General features: G+C 37.1%; 1 protein-coding gene across 1 annotated transcript in view; it reads right to left on the bottom strand.

Moving 5' to 3' along the window:
- Window positions 1-1,352: 1,352 nt before the first annotated feature.
- Window positions 1,353-21,019, bottom strand: part of ITGA1 (integrin subunit alpha 1) — a 77,306-nt gene continuing 57,639 nt past the window's right edge. Inside the window, exons 15-30 of the mRNA XM_072416688.1 lie at window positions 20,315-20,445; window positions 18,446-18,612; window positions 18,226-18,359; window positions 17,413-17,523; window positions 16,869-16,954; window positions 15,812-15,947; window positions 15,127-15,210; window positions 14,517-14,593; window positions 13,025-13,114; window positions 12,068-12,170; window positions 11,239-11,352; window positions 9,918-10,022; window positions 8,225-8,329; window positions 6,836-6,928; window positions 6,438-6,554; window positions 1,353-4,475 (exon numbers count right to left, since the gene is read on the bottom strand). Of these exons, the coding sequence (XP_072272789.1) occupies window positions 4,431-4,475; window positions 6,438-6,554; window positions 6,836-6,928; window positions 8,225-8,329; window positions 9,918-10,022; window positions 11,239-11,352; window positions 12,068-12,170; window positions 13,025-13,114; window positions 14,517-14,593; window positions 15,127-15,210; window positions 15,812-15,947; window positions 16,869-16,954; window positions 17,413-17,523; window positions 18,226-18,359; window positions 18,446-18,612; window positions 20,315-20,445 (1,698 nt within the window). The 3' untranslated portion in view covers window positions 1,353-4,430. The remainder of the gene's footprint in view (window positions 4,476-6,437; window positions 6,555-6,835; window positions 6,929-8,224; window positions 8,330-9,917; window positions 10,023-11,238; window positions 11,353-12,067; window positions 12,171-13,024; window positions 13,115-14,516; window positions 14,594-15,126; window positions 15,211-15,811; window positions 15,948-16,868; window positions 16,955-17,412; window positions 17,524-18,225; window positions 18,360-18,445; window positions 18,613-20,314; window positions 20,446-21,019) is intronic.

Below are 21,019 nucleotides of genomic sequence, written 5' to 3'. Positions count from 1 at the left end.
TTGTGTAATGCATTAAATACGACTCCACCTTGTTCCTGCAATATTTTGTCAAGTGATGTCATGAGTTCTCCATGACATCAGCTGAAGGGGGTCCCTTCCTGGATAGCTTGGCTTTCCAGTGATGTGGAACATCACGCTATCCAGAAATACTGTCCTTGATGACATATTGGGGTTGATTTATTAAAGGAATATAAGCTGTTCACCTAGCAAAGTGAGGGATTTTTCATTTAACTTTGTAAATGAGAAGAAGCTCTGATGACTTCATGACTTTGACCATTCAAACATTGAAACATTTCCTTGCACATGACGGGGTATTTACAAAATGAACATTTAAACATTCACAAGTTTACAAGTAAATTAAAACTTACCACATTTTAAACTCACCTGTCCCCAGTCCATTGCAAGGCACTATCGTCCTCTTTGTTCTCCTTATCTTTGGCAATTTTAATTGGCCAGGCCGGGATAAAGTAACTCCCTTGCAGGTTCCCCGGAGTTCATCCAGTCCTGGTAGCCATAGCTCAGAAAATGTGACAATTGAAGGTGATAATTCAGCTTGGTAAGTGAACCGCTTAAATTCCTTTAATAAATCAGCCCCAATTGCTTTATAATGGCACAGACGTACAAAAGTGGGTTGAGTATCATTCATCCCAGAAGAGTATTGCTATCTTAATCAATGGAAGGGGAGGTGTTGGTTTTGGAGAGGTGGTTATTGTAGAGGTGGTAAGCATTGCAGCCAGAGATTTTCTTTTTTGATTTCTATAGCAAAACTCATGTCTGCAGACTGAAAAGATCTAGGTTTGGCTCAGCATACTTTTGCAAGGAGAGTGTTATTTCCACATAGACAGCAAAGGCTCTTCTTTAGAGTATACTGGCAACGGACAGACATTGACAAGGTGTGGCCCCTTTTTAAGGAAAAACAACTGTAACCCTTTTTTATGCCCTTGGAATGTGTTTAGCTGTTTTAAACTTGAAATTTAAGTTGGACCTTCAATTGATCCTTTTCACCTCTCATGGTAACCCAATTTACTTACTTCATCACAAAATGTTTTTTTTCTTTTCTCTGCCCCTTCTTTTCTTTTGCTTCTGCAATTTTGAGTGATAAGAAGGATCCTGTAGCCTCCTGGGATATCAAGGCTGTCAAAGTTATTATCATTGCCATGCCTTGGATGTAAATGTCAAGGTTGCCGAAATGCTTGACCTCTCTTGTATGGAGCTCATCTCTCAAATGGCCCTTGTCATAGACGATCCCCTGACAACTACACATCTAGATAGATGTATAGAAAGGTTTAGTTTCCTTTTAGGGACAGCCCCCGCAGAACAATGATTGTTAAACAGTTTTGTAGACATTGGCATAACTTTCAAACAATCACTTTATTAGATTTAAGACATGATGCACACAGACTGGAATTATCACATTTCAACTATATATTTCTAAAACAACAAAAATGTGTCCAAAACTTTTTTTTTTAATTTTTTTGAAAAAAAACATTAGTTTACAAGAAGAACGAAAAGGGTTCTGTTTATCAAACAGGGAATCAGATATCCCCTGAAACATGAAGAATCTTCCAGGTTGATGTGTTACAATGACAGTAATTGATTTTCCACCAGGAAAGTTTGAGGGATTGTCAGATTCACTGCTTTATAAATAGAACCCTAAGAATATGTTAAACTAACCAATATCCAATTCAAAATAATTTAATATTTATTTTATCTAATTATCTTATTGGACTGTTGACCTGTTCATGAAGGCTCCATTAGAACGTGTACAATATTTATATCTGTTTGCATTAGTATATTTAACATATGATAAAAAAAACATTCTACATATAACAGTATAGTAGGTTAACAACATAAAGTGCTTGAAAGTGGCACAACAAATCTAATATATAATATATACAGCAAGAAAAGTCCCATGACAAGCGAGTGTTTGTACAGTGTATCAGACCAACAAATAATGCTAAATGAACAATATGCTTAAATGTTAAAGCCTAATGATGTGTATTAAGGAAGCGTTGTACCATTTATTGTGAGGACGTCATGCAATGCAATGCTTGATGTGTACGCCACAAGACAAAGCCCGTAACATTGTGCAAATACAACACTCTAAATATATTTTGTTGTTAAAGTTTCTTACAATATGTACATGGCTTGGTTTGTATTTTAAATTAGGTTTGGTAGAACAAAGTTCATTTAAGAAACAGTTCCTCTTTCTCTATATTTTTCATTAAGTTGATAGTGCAAGGCTGTAATCTATTCTTGATTGTAGCACTTGTTTCATTATGTCTGTACAAATTGTACCCAATTTTAAGGTTTTACAGGAAGCCATGTTGTATTGGCGATCTCCGGGGTCACAAATGGTCACAATTTGATTTTGTAATTTACTAAAAGCCCAATTCCAGGCTCTGCCCCAGGGTCGTCATGAGGCAGAGACAGCAAGATGCCCATTTGGACAACCTGACTGCTCCCCTTTACTTCTCTTTAACTCACATTTATTCAAAAACTTCAATATACACAGATTTTTGTATGGATGGTTATATGAAACTTGTATTTCTATAGCAGTGTCCTTTGTCATTAAATGTCCAATAGTCCTTTGTCATCTGAACAGTGTAGACTACTATAAGTAAACACCATGGGTACCAACAATATGCCTTAGCTGGGTACCATAGATACTGTTACAAGACAATAATTTATACAAATTATTTTGTCACCTTTCTTCCTTGGAATAACATATTTTTTAAGAAAGTGAAACAGATTTCCATTACAATTGCATTTAATAACAATTGGGAAAAATGAATGTTCTTTGGCCAGCCAGAGCAAATCAACAGTACTTCGGCCTATAGGAGTAAAATACCCAATACTAGTGTTGGGTAGGCTCTTCTGGGTCCAGCCCCTAACAAGCATCAACCAATAGAAAAGCTGCCTACTGTGTATGTAAGCAACCAGCAGCACTGCTACTAGCTGGGGTCTACCGATATCCCCCATTCAGAAAATAGGTTTGCAAGGTAAACAGCCAGCAGGAAGGAAGTATCATGGCAACCAGTTTGTAGTTTGCAGTTTGGTATATGAAGTTAGCTATCAGCAAATATTCAGCGGTCTATTTGTAAAGCAGTGAATCTGACATTAATGTAAACATTCTCTGGTGAAGAATCCTCCAGGTTCTTGTGTTGCAATAGCAGGAATTGATTTCCCACTAGGTAATGTTTAGGGAATTTCAGATTTATTGCTTTATTAATAGTCCCCTTGGAGTAGTGGAACGCTAGGGTGCCTCCAGAGGTTGTGAGGAGTTCCTTGAGCAATGACAAATTTAATCAATTTAATTGATGCCAATGATCTTATTGGTTATCTGAAAGGGTGACATACTTCCCATAAGCCAACAATGTAGGAGGTATTCTTTCCACTGACCATTACAGTAGCATAACAAGTTGTGGATATACTCAATATAGCAGGTTTCCTGCTATTTTTGGGTGAATTTTAACCAATATCTCCTCTTCCACCAATGTGACATATTTTAGGTGATTAAGCATACCGGGGTGCAGGGAGAATTAGTGGCTGATGTAGCCAGCAGTGGGCCCCTGTGCATAACTGACTTGGAGCCCCACCAGCCAAACTATCTTGGTGCCTCCGTGAAATCACTGCAACATTATCATGGTTTCTGCTCATGTAGATGCTTAGATGTTGGCTCAGTTCATAGACCTTGGGTTCATAGACTGGTGATCACCTTCACTCACAGCCCTTTGGATTGATAGCTCCTTGCTCAATCTTCAGAAGGTTATGAAAATGATGTAAAAGCACTACTCAGTCTTTCACAACCCCATCAACATGGACTAATAGGAAGTAGAGAAAATCCATGTTCCCATTTGCATTTACTCTTAAAAGAGGTAAGGTATAATTTTTGAAGACCTTTTTGACTAACATTATTTATTAAAAAAGACTATTTTTCACATGGACAATTGAAGAACACATTATTACCACCATCCAGTTGTGCTTCATGAGTCTTACTATAGGTTCTAAGGCCGCAGGACCATTCATGGTCAGAATCTGGTGAAGCCTTACAGAATAGCTTGTGCCATTTTCTACTTTTTGTCCCTAACAGTAAAATTGCAATTTAACTTTTCATGCAGATGATGACTAGGATCCCATGTGAAGATGCTGCATACGTTGCTGTTTTCAATAGTAAGGACAATAAGCAGGATACATTGAAGTTCCCATTCACAGCACGTTGAGCTTAAATCCCTTCTTAGGATCGTTGAGAGGAACTTTTGCACTTTTCATGTTTAGGTCTCCAAGAAAAATGTGCCGATAATGTACAAATAAATGAGTCCCGTAGTCAATAAAGCTATCTATAAATCTTTTCAATTCAATATTCCAATACAAATAAGCCTGAGTCAATTGTTTTTCAAGTATTCACAGAATGGTTAAAAGAAAGTTTCTCATTTTTCCATTTTCTCCTTCAACGGTCTTTTGAAAAAGCCACACTGTAATGAAAAATATAAGGACAGGTTACTTTGTCTCACTAAGATTATTTAAAGTAAGGTTAATTTCTCAATATTTTCAGTTCACTGGTTCCTTCTATCCCCCACCCCATTACAATGCTATTGATAATTAAAAAAAAAAAACATTCAAACTTCATTATTACTTTATTTCTGTGTCTCTCTTTGCAAGGCAAGAAGATAATATCTGATGGGAAGGCTGCACAAAGCTTCCTGAAATGTGACAGCACCATGCCTCATGTAGAATGCCTTAGGTCACATCTGCATGTAATTCTGAGCCTCAATGATTGAAAGAACTGATATCCAATAAATGAAAGAAATAAGCCCTATGCCCTATGCTTAGGGCTAGTTCACACAGATGGTAATGTTGCTGGTACGACTTCCTCACACCAATGAACTATACCCATGGGAAGCTGCATGAAGTTTCCCACCCCCTGTCGCTCATAAGGAATGAATTGGAGGTAGTAATGAGCTGTTCTATCCCTCCTGCTTTAAAATGTTCAAACATTGGTTCATTAAGAACCATGCCACCTGGGAATCAGCTGTTTCCACCGCTTGTCGGAAAAAAAACAACTATGGTCCTCATGGATCACTAACAGACCAAGGTTTTTATTACACAGTGTGACAGAGTGTCCCAAAAATGGCAAGGAAAGTGCATTAAAGGCTTTGGGGAAAGAGTATGTTCTATAGGTTTTTAGGAAGAAACCAGGTTCTATAGGGTCCTGGAGCCGACCAAGGGAGTAAAAGGGTGGGTTCCTTGGCCCAACCCAATCCTGACTGGGATAAATGCACCTGTACTCGGGTGCAATTTAAGGAGGGAATGGATCAGCAAGAGGCTGAGGGAATTGATCAACAAGAGAGAGAGGGGAATTCGATCAACAAGAGGCTGAAGGGAATTTTATCAGCAAGAGGCTGAGAGGGAGCCAGAGTGGATTCCAGGCTGAGAAAGAGCCAGAGGGTTCCAGGCTGAGAGAGAGCCAGAGTGTTCCAGGCTGAGAGAGAGCCAGAGTGTTCCAGGCTGAGAGAGAGCCAGAGTGTTTAAGGCTGAGAGAGAGCCAGAGTGTTCCAGGCTGAGAGAGAGCCAGAGTGTTCCAGGAAAGCCAGCGGCCAAACAGTATTAAAAAACTAAGTGCAACAGTACTGACATAGTGTATGTGTTAGTAAGAAAGGGCACCTAAATGAGGTAACCGGGCTACTGTTTATTGTTTTGTTGTGAAGTGCTAGAGAGTGTGCTGTAACACTTGCCTAAGCAAATAAAACTGCTTTTTTTGGAATTTTGGAGTCTGCTGCCTCTAATCTGCCCTGTAAGCATCCCGTTACCATGAGTGATCCCCCTGTGCTATGCCACTCCAGGTATTTTTTTGTAAGCTGTAATTTTAAAAATATATTCAGATCCTGGACCTTGAGGACTGGAATTGTATAGACCTGAGCTAGACCATAGGTATCTCTTAACTTTAGGGGACACCCAGTTGCTTAAATCTCATAAACCTCAGCATGGTCATGTCATGGTCGTTTCAATGGTCAATCATTCTCAAATATGTAATCTATTTAAAGTATTGCCTGGTGAACCTGCCATGAAGGTCCTTGTTCAGGCATTTCTGAAGTTAACAGTTGTCTATTCCTGACTCTCAGTTGTGTTCTCACATTGCCCATAAGCTTCCAATGGAGACAATTGACTTTTCTTCAACACGCGTTACGCAGACATGGCTCACTGATGTCAGCATTAAGAATTTTGTTATGACACCATATGTAAAGAGCATACATGTAGACAGAAGGTGGCTACAAAGAGGGTGAACATCATCAGCACTGAGATGCAACAAAAGATACAAAATGTAATAGTCAGGTAATAAGAGTAGCAAAATGTTTTAATATATATATAACTCCAGCATAATACATTGCTTTCTACCTTAAAATGTAACCAAAGAGGGAGAATACCGGCATACGTACCTTCCACATTGCAAAAATGATGAGCGCTAATAAAAGTAACCCTATAATGATGCCTAGTGGTATGACCCAGATGGGCACCTTGCCATGTTCCAACTCCTTGGACAGTTTAATCATCGTCTGTCAATGAAAAAAAGAAAACAGTGTAAACCTTTAGTTTCTGGATGCTATACATGAGATTTTGACTATAAGGAGAACAATCAGTAAGCATTTGTCTTTTAGGATAAAACACTTTACAGTGATTGATGACCAGGTTCTTCTTACTAGAAAAGACCACCATGAAACGTATGTTGGTCCAGAATGGCTTTTCCTCCAACATGTCTTCCCAATATGTACATTTTGCTTTTACTAAGCCCAGGGATATTTTTCTCATGATGACTTCTGAGAAAAATTGGACTCACCTCATAATTTTCACTTTCACTTCTTAAGATGAGAACTTCATTCTCACTCTTCAGTGCAGCATTTAAAACTAAATTCAGGCTGTGGATACTGGCCTGTAGAATAGACATAGACAGACCTATAGGTTAATCTGTATTAATTGTTTAAAACATATCCTTTCTAAAGATTCCACCTACATTCTCCCTGAAGAAGTAAACAGAAACTATGAAATGTGTTGGATTTACATCAGGTACATAAATAATGGCAACATTTATTTATTAAAAAAAGAGCTGGAGTACATTTTTTATAAGATTGCAGGGTACAGGTTGAATTCTAATATTCTCTTTGTACTGAATGCTATTAAGCATAATGTGCCTTTTCATATGAAATATGCATACTTAATATTAAACTTATTAAGATATGTTAACTCATTAATATAAACTTATTAAGATATGTTAAATTTTATTCATATATGTTTGCTAATAAATACAAGGTTTTCATCTGATACATATATTTGTAAATGCCTTTTATTCGGTTTGAGGCCAGTTTAAAGTTCACCTCTCTTCTTTTTGTGCTTTTGCAACCTCATTTATCTTCTTTTCAAGTCTTATAAATCTGGGATGTGACCTTTTAAGTTACATCAATTCACAGTTTTATCTTATCGCTGATGACAGGAAGAGTGTGATATATCATACAGCTTGGGGAGTCTGTATCTGCAAATGATTTTAATTAGGAAAGAGGTCAATTAGAAACTTCAGTATAAACATAAAGGGGGTAACCTCGGTCTAAAAAAGGATTTTTATTTTAAATTACATCTGTGATCATTGAGAGGACAACGTGCCAAAGTCTGCTTTTCAGAATCTTGGATCTCTGTCTGTCATACTGTTATGAATTTTGCTCCCTAGCAGGTGACATGGGGTTACGTCAGGCACAGAGCACTTCACAAGCGATGGGCCAATAACCCTAGTGGCCACCAGACTACTTTGCTGCAAGGATGTCACTAGGTCATAGTCCCCACACTCTCTCCACCAGGGGTGAGCAGGATTGGACAGCATGGAGGATGTAAGGACATTTAGGTGGGCAGGTACAAGGCAGGGTGGGGTCACAGTAGAATACAGAGTATTTGACAGACCAATACTAGGACAGACAGATAGCACTATACCATGCTGGGATCAGGGCAGAATCTAGCTAAGACAGGGTATGGTCAGGATAGGTGGCATGGGAGAATTGGGGCCAGGAGAGACAAAGACAAGAAGCATTAACAATGTTTAAAGGGAATGGAATGGCCCTAGAGTCCTCTGATAAGACTGAAAATGTCTGAATTGTACAGTAACCATGCTTAATTTATGGAAAGTTCCAATAGGCCAATCAATTATTATCCAGAAAAAGGCAATGGACAAGGACGGAATTACCTTTATGAAAGTTGCCTTCCATATTCTTAAAGACACATTGATGTGTGTGGTGTCAGATGGCTCAACAGTGCAATTAAATGAGGAGCACTTCATTCTCTTGCAGTCCTGTATTATATTGAAACATTGTTTATGTCACAAGAAAATATATAAAGCATATGAAATAATGGTCAATAAATGGGAGCTTAGCATTTAGGGCTAAGTGTATATATAGCCCAGATGAAAAAGTGCAGGACAAGCCATTGGACTGTTCCTAGGTGTCCTTGTCTTGACCATTGTTAACCACTACCAGTTCCAGTTGTTCCTGCCCCTCCTTACATTATATATGATAGTATAAAGCTTCCTCTTGCTGTCTAAGACACAGCAAGAAGTTTACAATAGACAGGGCAGAAAGTACTATCTTGGAATTCTTCTTCGCACCGGCGTGGAGGAAACCCCGAATGCCCCCATCTTTGGTCCACTTCTTTCCTTGTTCTGGGTACGTCACCCATACACCGCGCTGGTGTGAAATTGGGTGACGTAGCCCGCTGTAAAACGGGAAAGAATGAGAGCGGATCTCCTTGCACATGCATGTGATTGGCATCTCTTTCCCCTCAGTGAAGGAAAATGCCAGTGAAGGAGCAGCAAAGAGCCTCCCGGTGACGAGGGTATCCTGAGAGGCTCTGCACTCCCAATCAGAAAAGGAGAGGTGCTGTTACACTTGGCAAACAAAAAAAGAACAATATTTACGTAAAAAGTAAAAAGTTTGAGCTTAGGTCTGCTTTAAAGACTAAAGTTGTTTGTAAGGGATTTACAAGGCACCCAAGCCATCCTATAGCTCCAATGGAATTCTCCATAAGTGCATAAATAACCACCATTCTACTCCCACTTGTTCACAGACCCCCTCATTGTGTCACAAAAATCAAGTCTGCCAGTTAACAGGAATATGTCATCTTGACCACTGAGCCAATCAAACGCTGCAAGTTACATATTTTGGCTCAGTTTCAAGCCAGTGAAATCTGCATGACATTTGCATGTGATTAGCCAAAAGTAGAATTTTCTGCATCTCAAGGATCATCTCTACCGGTAACCCTAAAGATGAATATATTTTTTATTTTGGAACAGCATAAAGTTATATCAGATAGGGAACAAGCTTAGTAATTTTCCAACATATTTCCTAATTGTGGGAGGAATATGATGTATCCAGAGGAAACTCATTCAACCTTCTCGCAGTCAATGTTATCAGAAGCAATAAAACTCGGGATTTCAGTACTGCAAGACAAGGTTACAATCCTATTTAGCAGCCACACCCTATGTCTTTCCTAAAACAATGGTGAAACAAAACTAAATAAAGAAATAAAACTAAAATAATTTGGTGTTGTAACAACCTGAGAGGAGCAAACTGCTCATTGCTTAAGGGACCCCTAGCAATCTCTGGAGGAACCCTAGGGATGCATGAGACTCAGGTTAGGAAACACTGTGCTAGAGCATCAGCAATATACATTGCTCCCCGTCCACGTGCTCTTACTCACTGAGCATTTGCAAACCTACATGTAAGGTAGCAACACTTGATGAATAATATACTAGGTAAGTTGCTGCCATGGTTCATCTTTTTTGCCTAGGACAAGCATAGCGTACATTCATCAGAATTCCAGACAATTCACCATGAATACTTATATCTGCCCCAACAAAAGAAGTAGCAAAAATACAACCTTACCATTATTGTGTCTTTTGTGTTTTCTTCAAATTTCTGCAGCTCATAATTAGCTCCTGAATTTATATTTAATGGATCCAAAAGATGATCAGCATTGCAAACCACATTCTAGAAAAAGCAAATAGCGCTGGTTTAGGTCATTCCAAACAATTATTGTACAAGTCATGTATTCTTTGTGACACAGGTATGATCTCTCAATAGATTTGATAGAAAAAAATTTAACTAATCAAAAAAAAAAAAAAAAAAAAAAAAAAGTTGGTGCACTATACCAGCCTGTCAGGAAAACTGCAGATCCCTATGTCGCCTGTTGGTGGCACTGTGATTTAGCACTCCTTGCATGTGCTTCCAGCAGGTGACTCTGCAGAAAGACACCTGCTGGTTGCCTGTGGAAGCATATTCAAGGAGTGCTAAACCACAGCGCCACCAGCAGACGACATAGGGAGCTGCAGGTTTTCTGACACAGCCTGTAATACATACAGAAGATGAAACGTGTCCTCAAGGTGATACATTCTATGTTCCTGTTTTGGGTAATATATTTTATTGAATTATTATGTTTAAATAAACATGGATAAACACCTATCCAGTCCAAGACAACAGGTTGGCTTTACCATTCCCCAGCTCAGCAGCAGAAACCTTTCCTGAATCCTCCCCCTGATTTTTTTAGCCACCAGAAATAAAGAAGATACCTGGCCCCCCTGACCTATAACTCAGATCTGTTTCTACCAAATCACAACCCTGGTGTTTGTTTCAGCCAGCTGGATATCACGCAGGGCTTTTTTTCCATGCCTCTGGCTAAATGAAATAGCTGGGAAAAAAATAAACGGTGAACATGTGTTGCTGGGGAAAAGGGAATTAAAGCAAACCTGTTGCTTTGCTCTGCAAAGAATAAGATTCACTTTAAGCAAAAAAAACTTTCCATTAAATCAGGTATAATGAAATGCTGTAGTGAATATATATAATTTATCATTCATGCAGCAGGTGGCGCTCCATGCAAGGGCAAGTCATAGCAAAGAAAAATACTAAAGTATTAAAGTGTAAAAATCAAAACAAAAACATAATTCTTCATATTTGACCTTGTCAATATTATCCCTAAATACTAACTATATTATTATAATATATTCCAAATATAAATATATAATCCAAGACATGTTTTTCTTATATCTGATCACTAAGGGCAAAACAATATGCATGATAAAACTAAAGAAAATACAATTGATTTGACATTATTGCAATTTTCCCTTAATTAATTTACTAAATTAATACATTAATTAATACGCATTAATACAAATCAAGGCGGAATAAACAGTAATAAAAGTGAACGTACATCGGAGAATGACATATTGGTCAGATAGAGGAGAATGTTGCCATCTGGAGTTGTAAATGGGAATGAAAGATGAAACGAAACCCTTGGCATTGGAATGTAGTCGTCCTTCTTAATCTAAAAAAAAAAATACAATCACTTGACAATTAGACATAACTTTAAGAGCTTCATTTAAATATCTAGCAAAACAAATTCAAAAATAATAATCAGATGTCCAGCCAAGGCTTTTTTTTTTGGACAAATAAGTAAAAGATTACAAGACAGAGTTCTCCCTTGTATTGAACCGTATGTGCGGCCCATACGATACTTGACAATGATAGGTTTAGTATGGCTAAGTCAATCTTACCACTGGAATGCCACCAATAAAAGAGTCACCTACATGACCCCGATGATCTTCTGAGGTGTCTAAAAAGATTGTATTCTGACCACCGTTGTATGGGAGTATTATTCCAAGCCCCAAGCGTTATTGAACCCCAACAAAATATTTTATTCTGTGGTTCCCTGAGACCTAATGAATATTTAAAGGGTTCCTCTGGGGTAAAAAATTGGAGAAAGGCTGCTATAGTGAACCCATCCCAGATAGCCATTGACTGGCACTAATAAGAATTTATGTAATAAGGTGAGATCATCAACTTCATCTCAGCAGTTCTTGTGTTCCCAGATCAGTTGTTCAAATCTGCAAGTCTACCCATTATCCTCATATCAATTTTTCAATCATAATCAAAAATTCCTTTAAGTAAATCAGGCCTATTCTTCTGTATCTCTGTTTTTGTGCACCCCAAGCTATCAGACATGTCTGCTAAATGTATAAATGAGCATATCAAAGTCTTACCAAATAATTCAGATTGACTTCAGGCCCGATGGCATGCGTAGAATTGATCTGAGCAGGTATGGTGTCATTGGCAGCAACAATAATGTGGAATTCTTTTGAAGAACTTTGGAGATGAAAAGAGAAACCAATCAATGCAAATACAATACAATAAACATATAACTAATACAAATAATATAATATTGATATGAAGGGGGCTTCCCTGCTCATTTCTGTGCAGAATGGAAGCTTAAAGGGGCCGGTTTGCATGACTTGCAGAAGAAATCTTTTGCTAAACACAGCTTAGGTTGTTGGTGATGTTAAGGACTGAGCTCTTCTGTAACATCTTGTAACTCTTTAATGACCAAGATAAATTCTGCAGTTGTTTTTTTTACATATCAAAACATAGCTTGCTCCAGAAGTTAATGAATGTCTAGGCTCCAAAAAGATTTATTTATTTTTTGCTTTGTTTGTGATTAGCTCACAGTGAGGATATTATACAGTAACTGACACCACGCGGCCTAATAATATGTTAAAACAAACGTCTGTCCTAATTGCATTTAATAAAATAATGTACCTGATTCGACTTACATACAAATTCAATTTAAGAACACACCTACAGTCTCCTAGGTAACCTGAGGACTACCTGTATATAATAACAATATATAATATATATAATAATATTATTACAATGTATAATATATATAACTAATAACAATATACCAATATATAATATATATAAATAATAGCAATATAACAATACAAATAACTAATAACAATATAACAATGTATATTATGAATAACTAATAACAATATTACAAAATATATAATGTATATAACTAATAACAAAAACAATATACAATGCATAGAAAAATATATAATATATATAACTAATAACAATATAACAATAACAATAAATAATACATATACTGTAGGTAACACATAATACAATGGACACAGGTTATGGGTGAAAATATTTACCCTGTAAAAGTCAGTCCAGATTCATATCTCACTGAAAAGGTAAGGTCTCTTCTGTTGTCATGTAAGGTATTGATCTTCTCATCACTGTCACTGGAAATACAAAAAAATAAATAATTTGTTTCAAATTTTTTTTTTTTTTAAACTTTTTTGGCAATTATCAGGAAACACTACTATGCAACCTCCCTGGGCTCCAATCACATGGCCAGGGCAGGGCTAGTTGATATGTAATTATCAGTACAAGGAGATAAGGGCTGGGCATTTCTATTATTGGGATGCGGTGCATTTTTCCTAATAAACATATGTGTCGTAGACACATTGCAATGCATTCATTAAAATGAGTGGCTGAACCCAGGACGTGGCATGATAATGTAGTGCATGCTGCATTTTTAGTACAACATACAACCACGTACTGCTTTGTGTTGCTCTGCTTTGCATTACATTGTGGTTTTAAGGTCTATCTGAGATGACATTAACAATGAATAACAACCTAGCACACTAATGCATTCTTAGTATGGTGCATTAAAGCACACAAATCCGCATAGAAAAACACACATTAAACACACATTAAACGCATATTAAACTAACCAACTAGTGCAAAGTGGAGAAACATACTTAAAACGTAACAAATTCATTCACTTAGTCTCTGATAGAGGATGAATACTGATTGGCTGATGGGGTTCCCACACTTGCACTGGATTTATAAATGTGTAAATGATTCCCCTGTCATTTTGTTCTATATTTGCTCACAATTTTCCTTTATACAGATAGCATTTCCTATTGTGACAGTTTTATTTTCGAGATTAACCACTAGGTGGCAGGATGAGACATTGTTTTATTAACTGAAATGAGAAGTGTCCAATGAGAAGACCATTTGTCAGAAAATTTCAGAGGAATTGACAGGGTAGTAATTTATTCAATATTACAACTGACACATAAATCAATCATGTGTGTTCAACTACAAGTTTTAAATATACCATGAGATCAATAATTGATTGTAGTAAAAAAATTAATATTGGACAATTTTTAAGGAAATGTATATATCATTTGAAAATAACCAAAATGAGTTTTTGATCAATTTGACATTTTTATCTAATTGATTGAAACGCTGCATGGCTAATGTGATTTTTGCATTGGATCCTGCTGCTTCAGCCATAATATACCTTGTCATTAAACATACATCTTATTAAGATATTATCTCCAGGAATATATATTTTATTGTGAGCTTACACTTACAGGAATTAATTATGTTTAATCAGCTTTGTAAAAAAAAAAATCCTAGAGTCACACGTGATTTGAGAGCTCTTGTTCTAATTAATCAGGAAGTGTGCAGAGAGACCACTGCTTCCATGTAGAGTCTTTAAGTCTAACTCTCCTGCATCATGCAGGCTTTTCTACACATGCCATGGCTGAATAGCTATGAAGCTAAAAGTTAATTTGGGCTTTTATCTGTCAAATCAAAAATCAATCAACAATAATCAAAGATATGATGTACCTTGTTGCATTAATGAATATGGACGTTTTATCCAGAAGGTGTGAAACATTGAATTGGAAAGTTACTGTGAACATAATCTAAAACAAACAAATAAAAATGATATAAATGATAACAGTAATGTATAAAACTCAATTGGCGCATATATAATACTATAGAAATGACCAGGTCAAGAAAATAAAGCAGAACTCCAGGCAGAACAAAGTTACTTCATTTGAATTAGCTCCACCTCCCCCTCCCATTAAAAAAACATTGCCGACAAATGTATAATCACAAGTTCACAGAGACTGAGAGATTCAAGCTTTTTTCTTATTACTTTCCAATACACAAGAATCTTGGCAGGCTGGCAGCTTTCTCCTGCAACCAATCAGATGTTAAATACAAACTGAAATCTGACTTTAGATTTGTAGCTGTGTTTTTGAGAATGAATTACTTCATAGTACAGTTGGTTAGAGAGGTCACGAGAGGATTGTTTTAAAAATCTTTTATTGCTTAGTCAGCGTTACAAGAGCTTTATGATTGCTTGCCCCTGATTATTCCACGTTACAGATATCACCATCGGTCACACTTATGATTATGATCATTTTAGGTGTTAGTTCACAAAACGGCATACCTTCTCATTCTTCCTTAAAAAGGGGTATCCGACCTTACATACAAAGTCCTCACCAGCTTCATCACAGCTTACTCCTGGCTTATCCTGTGCAGTAAAAAATAAACTTTTTCAGCAACTTTCATCGCCAACTAAAACTGTCCAATAATGATAAACACAACACTGATTGTCTGCTTATGTAAACTGAACCAATCAGATAGAAGGGGTTATTAATATTAATATTATTATGTTTATTATTATTACCAGTATTTATATAGCACCAACATAATACATTTTAAATATTCCTAAATACTCTGTTTAGTATGGAGATGATGTCTGCTTGGATCCTACGCGTTTTGCCAGATACGTGGATACCCTGGAGGCTACCACAAGGGAGATAGTAACATCAGTGGGTGTATTAAAAAGTGCTTATCTTTGCAGAAATCAAATCAAACTGATCTTTGTGCTTTTTTTATATATTTGCATCAGTTTGCAGAGTCATGGCATCAATTTCTTCTGAGAAAGCCTATCTGGTGAAACGCGTATGAAAATACTTATGTTTATAATATATTTGGGACAGCCATTTTTCGTGATGAAAATGTTATTAGCCTTGCACTATAGTGCACAGCACTGTTTTATTTAGATTATGTTTTCATATATATATATTTATATATATCTATGTTTTGTATGCATTTTTTCTTGTACTCACCTCTGTTTTAGCCCGTATAATATTGGGGGTATATCTCATCACTATCCTGGAGTTATAAGCGCTGTCACCATTATTGCCCAGAGTGATAGTGACATTGAATCTGTCTTTTCCGTGCTGTACAATCATCTCATCAAAGCTGTGAAATATATAATGAAACTATAAATACATAAAGCACACAAGTTTACTGTTTTTTAAATTGAATTCCATTGCAAAAAATGTACCTAAATTATTTTGTGTTAATGATAAATTATTCTTTTTTAATATCTTTTTTGCTTTTCTCTATACATCTGTTACATTCAGTTAAGCGGAACTAAATTTGAGCGACTCCGGAGCGATTAGGCAAGGGACATCGCCTGTCTCCTTCTGCAGTAACCACCTGCCTGATCTTTTATTTGACAAAGTTGGACTTTAGTGTCACTTTAAAGGTTTACTAAACTTTTTGGTGTGGGCTTTTTTTTTCTTTATTATGGCACAATTTATTTTATGCCCTACCCATCTTCCCACCAACTCTTCCGGGTCCACCATGATTCTCTTCACCCATTGGACGGTCACTGATGATAATTCTTATTAGTATGCAGAAGTTACATTGTTTCAAGCATGAGAACAGACGCGGGCTCTACACTGCATAGCAATGAGCAAATTGCGACTGTCAGGTCAGTGACACCAATGATCTTTTTGGCTATCTGTAAGGGTGACATTCTTTTCACAGGCCAGCAATGTAAGAGACATTTTTCCTACTGACCCCCATACTAATACACTGCAAGCTGGGGATATAGTAAATATAGAAGGGGTTCCCTGAAGACTTAAAAGTAATTTCAAGGGTTCCCCCATGTTTAAAGAGGTTTGAGAAAGGCTGGATTTCAGTGAGTCATAGAAGGATAGGTTCCGTTACAGACCAGTAGTAGGTATGACCAGAGGTATCTCTACTGTAGCTCTGCCATTTCTCATGGTCATTGGTCTTCTTCTGTCTCCATTTCTCCTTTAATAATGGCATTATTAAAAAAATGCATTAAATCCAAATATTTCATACTTTGTATTCCTTAAAATAGAATTTTACCTTTTCTCATCCACACTTAATTGAGCTTTTAGAACAAGGTCACTGATGCATCTTTGATGAGTACCACAGTCCATGGTAAATGGGATCTGCAAAATTAAAAAGCAAGTGGCATTACCACTACATTGAAACAAACAATATTCTGCCAAAAATTATAAATTAAACACATAGTAGGGGTATAGTATTTTAGTAAAAAAATCCTTACTGTAGTTCATTAAGTCAGTCAATTCTGGTACTCTGTGCTGGTATATATTAGGGCATACAAGTTTTAGTTCACTAATGATCAGTAAGGGTGACATTCTTCCCACTGATCACCCACCTAATATACTATGGATACTACTATATATACTATGAGTTGTTGATTTAGTATTATTAGAAGGGGTTCCCAAAGACCTGAAAATTTTTCCAAGGGATCCCCGACGTTAAAAAAAAAAGAAAGAAACATTAATTGAATGAAAATACTGCATGGTGTACGGCCATCTTTATGCCTCCACTGTATTTTTGAGTGGAAGATTTTGTGACTTTAGTTCCACGTTCTTGTACTTACATAAGCATTTACAAGTCTTGGATGCTCATTGCTGAGAACTGGGCCTTCTTCCGGATCTTTAAAATTGAACTCAACAGAAATATTCACAGAATTCAAAAAATCTGGCTTTTCCTGTAAATGAGTAGAGAGAACACATACATGAGACAAAAAGAGGAACCGGACAGGCTTCTGAACAATAGGAAACATATGTTTCAATAAGGGGATTCCATCCTTTCATATGGCTGAATTGCTTTAATGGGTTGAGGTTAATGGGGTTTTAAAGGGAAACCACTCAGGCCTGCTCATTCCTACTCACATGTGTTACCATAACAAATGCATAGGAGCTGGTGGACCTTAACGTTGATGGACTTTCCAAAGATTACAATAGGGGTCCATTCATCAGCCGCAGATCATTCAGCACTTGAAATTCTGTGCTACATATTGTACATTTTGTTCCTGATTTAATAACACTTTCCAAGACTAGAGGATTGACTTTCATGGGTGGATCAGGTTGACCCTGGCTCTGGTTTGTCTTTACATTTGGATATCTCGCCTGGTGGACTGATTACATGTGTATGGCCTCTGTATTCTGGATTTGATTCTACTGGACATTCCTATACTATTTTATCTGTGGGCTCCTGGTGATCTATTAGTCTTTCCCTAGACCCCATCCTTTGCCAAAAGAAGTTCCTAGGACCATTGGGTGCTGGGAAGGCTCAAGTGTCCTCCCGGCTTGCTATAGGTGAAGTGTGTGGAGCTAGAATGGGGGCCTGGTGTCTGGTGAGCACTGGCATTGGACTTCCATCACATAGTTTTAAATAAAGTATTACTTACCACCATATAAAAATTGTGCTTTACACAATCGCCACTTTTACTGACTATCCCTAGTACATCCCTTGTGTTGGTGTTTTCGAAAAGGCTTCGGGATAGAAAACGATGTGAGTCAAGTGTGATTTTGTACTCCAGATCTACAATGGAATGAATTTAAAAAATATTTTAAAAATGGCTTACTCAATGGTTTACTCAAAAAGTATTTTTTTAATTACAGACATACCAAAGTTTTCCTGCTTGCTATTGCCAGATTTAAGGTTGATATTGAAGCAATACCATGCCTGGATGCACACCGTGTCTCTGTTGTTGATCACACAATTCTTTTGTTCCATGTTGATGGTGTGCGGGCTGAAACGCATTGTTACCGTCACTTCCACAACATCTCGAGACCTAGAATAAAAAATACTAAACTAATTTACTGTGTAAAGACATATTACTATATGTGGATTTAAATTTGACCTAATCAAAGTACAGTATGAACTTGGGTATAAACTGAGACCTTTAGTAAAAGAATATTCTCGGGTCAGGCCAGTAGATGGTGCTGTGTCTTCATGTAAAGTCTTACCATTAGAGACCCTTTGCAGTTGTTTTGTTACATATTGTACTTGAGGAGACAGCACCATCTACTGGTGGTAAACAACTATACACAAAGGATCATTTATGAGCAACTGACTTATTGATCATAACCAACTCAAAAGTACAAAATACTTTAATGTGTGAAAATTGGAAAACAGATAGAAAACAGACTGAACCTGTTTGATTTTTTTTTCCTTTTATAAATAAAAGTTACCCCTTTGACTTTGTATAAACCAGCTATTCTCATTCAGGATTCTGTGGAACTCTAAGGCTCCTCCAGAGTTTTCCAGGGTTTCTCAAATTAAGCCACATACAGTTTAATGAAACAGAAACAGCTCCATGATTGGAGGAGAGCCTGGTTACTTGACCTGTCAAAGTCACATGACTATTTCCCTTCCAAAAAATAGAACTCTTTGCTTTATCTATCATAAAAAGCTCTGTAGCACTAGGCTTAATAAACACCAAGGCAAGATTTTCACAAATGGGCACAAAGCAAACTGAAGAGTAATGGAGAATGGAATATAACATACACACTCCTCCACAAATAGGCCTCTTAGTTTCCCTTTGATACTGATGCCTGATTGTCCCTGACTTCATATCTAACCCTTACTAACTGGTATTCCACTGTCCAATGAGCCTACAGCTGGGAAAAAGATGGCACATTCATTGAAAAGAGGGTTTGTGATTAGAAGAGCTTGGTATTAAATTCATAAACTAAATCAGAGAGGAGCACAAAGTAGGCTTTCCTGGTTAGTAAAGTCTATGGACTATAGGTTTCCTTTACGTGAAAGGAACCAAAACAAGCAAATTAGTATATCCATGATAGCAGAACATTCTATTGAAAATACCAAATCCAATATCATATACAGTCATGTGAAGTATGGAAGTCATGAAAATTGCCTACTAAACATTTGAACAGGCAAACATTAGATCCTTATCAATACAGTGCTTGCAGATATTATTACACAGTATTTATATAGTGCTGACATATTATGCAGCGCTGTACAAAGTCCATAGTCATGTCACTAGCTGTACCTCACATTCTAATGTCCATACCATAGTCATATGTCTTTAATACAGGCTAAGGTCAATTTTAGGGGGAAGCCAATTAACCTAGCTGCATGTTTTTGGAATGTGGGAGGAAACTGGAGTATTTGGAGGAAAACCAATGCAAACAACGGGGAGAAGCAGTGTCCATGCAGTGTCCTGGCTGAGATTCGATCCTGGGACCCAGCGCTGCAAAGGCCAGAGTGCTAACCACTGAACCACCATGTTGCCTGTGGCATGCCTGAAATACTTTATGGGTTGTTCCTCATTTTTTATTTTAAAACTTCAAACTTTACTACATACTCAAACTTCATTCCTTACTACATTTCTTGCAGAACCAACAGGTAAAACAAAATGGTGTAACGGTTTCAATGGCATATTTTACAAACCAAAAGGAAGTGAATGTAAGAGTTTCATTTTCTGGGTTTTATTATACACTTTAGCTTCATCTATGTTTCTTCATACATACTTAAACAGAGAAGCTCCTCCAAGACCTCCAATTGTTACATCTGTCAGACCATCCCCATCCAAATCCATTTTACCGTCAATAGATTGACCAAAAAATTTAACTTTCTTCCCATCTCCGCCTGATGGAATGCGCTGTGATGAATCATAGAAAAGATGTTATGATGTTTAAATTTAAAAAGAGAACTTCAAAGCAGATTTTTCTTCTCCTGTCTCCATTATTAGAATCTACTTGCTAATTGTACAGTCAATGTATCTGCAAAACTCCACACTGGTTTCAATTCCACCTAAAATTCAAGCTTAAAGATCAATTCATAGTTCTCATCCCACCTGCATTTCCAACCTGATACACAAATACACCCCTAACCGCCCTTTCTGTTCCTCCAGTGACCCATCAGTGACTACCTTGCTCATAACCCCTTCCCATGCCCAGTTCCAAGACTTCCTTAGACCTGTCCCCCCCACTCTATTGAACTCAATTTCTCACCCTATTCAAACATTTAAAAATTGCCTAGCCATTTTATCTCTCTCTTAACCCAAAACTAATTACCAACATTCTATACATCCCTGGTTTTCTACACTACTCTCCTCTTCCCCTTAGATTGCAAGCTCTAGCAGACATGGTCCTCTCCTCCCGTGCCATTGTTTGTACTTGTTAAGTATGAAGGTTTGTAATTGGCAAACCTATTTATTGTACAGTGTTGTGTAG

Source organism: Pyxicephalus adspersus, chromosome 6 (genome assembly GCF_032062135.1).
Source record: "Pyxicephalus adspersus chromosome 6, UCB_Pads_2.0, whole genome shotgun sequence".
NCBI lineage: Eukaryota > Metazoa > Chordata > Amphibia > Anura > Pyxicephalidae > Pyxicephalus > Pyxicephalus adspersus.
Note: the sequence above shows the minus strand (reverse complement) of the source record. Positions and strands in the feature narration are given on the sequence as shown.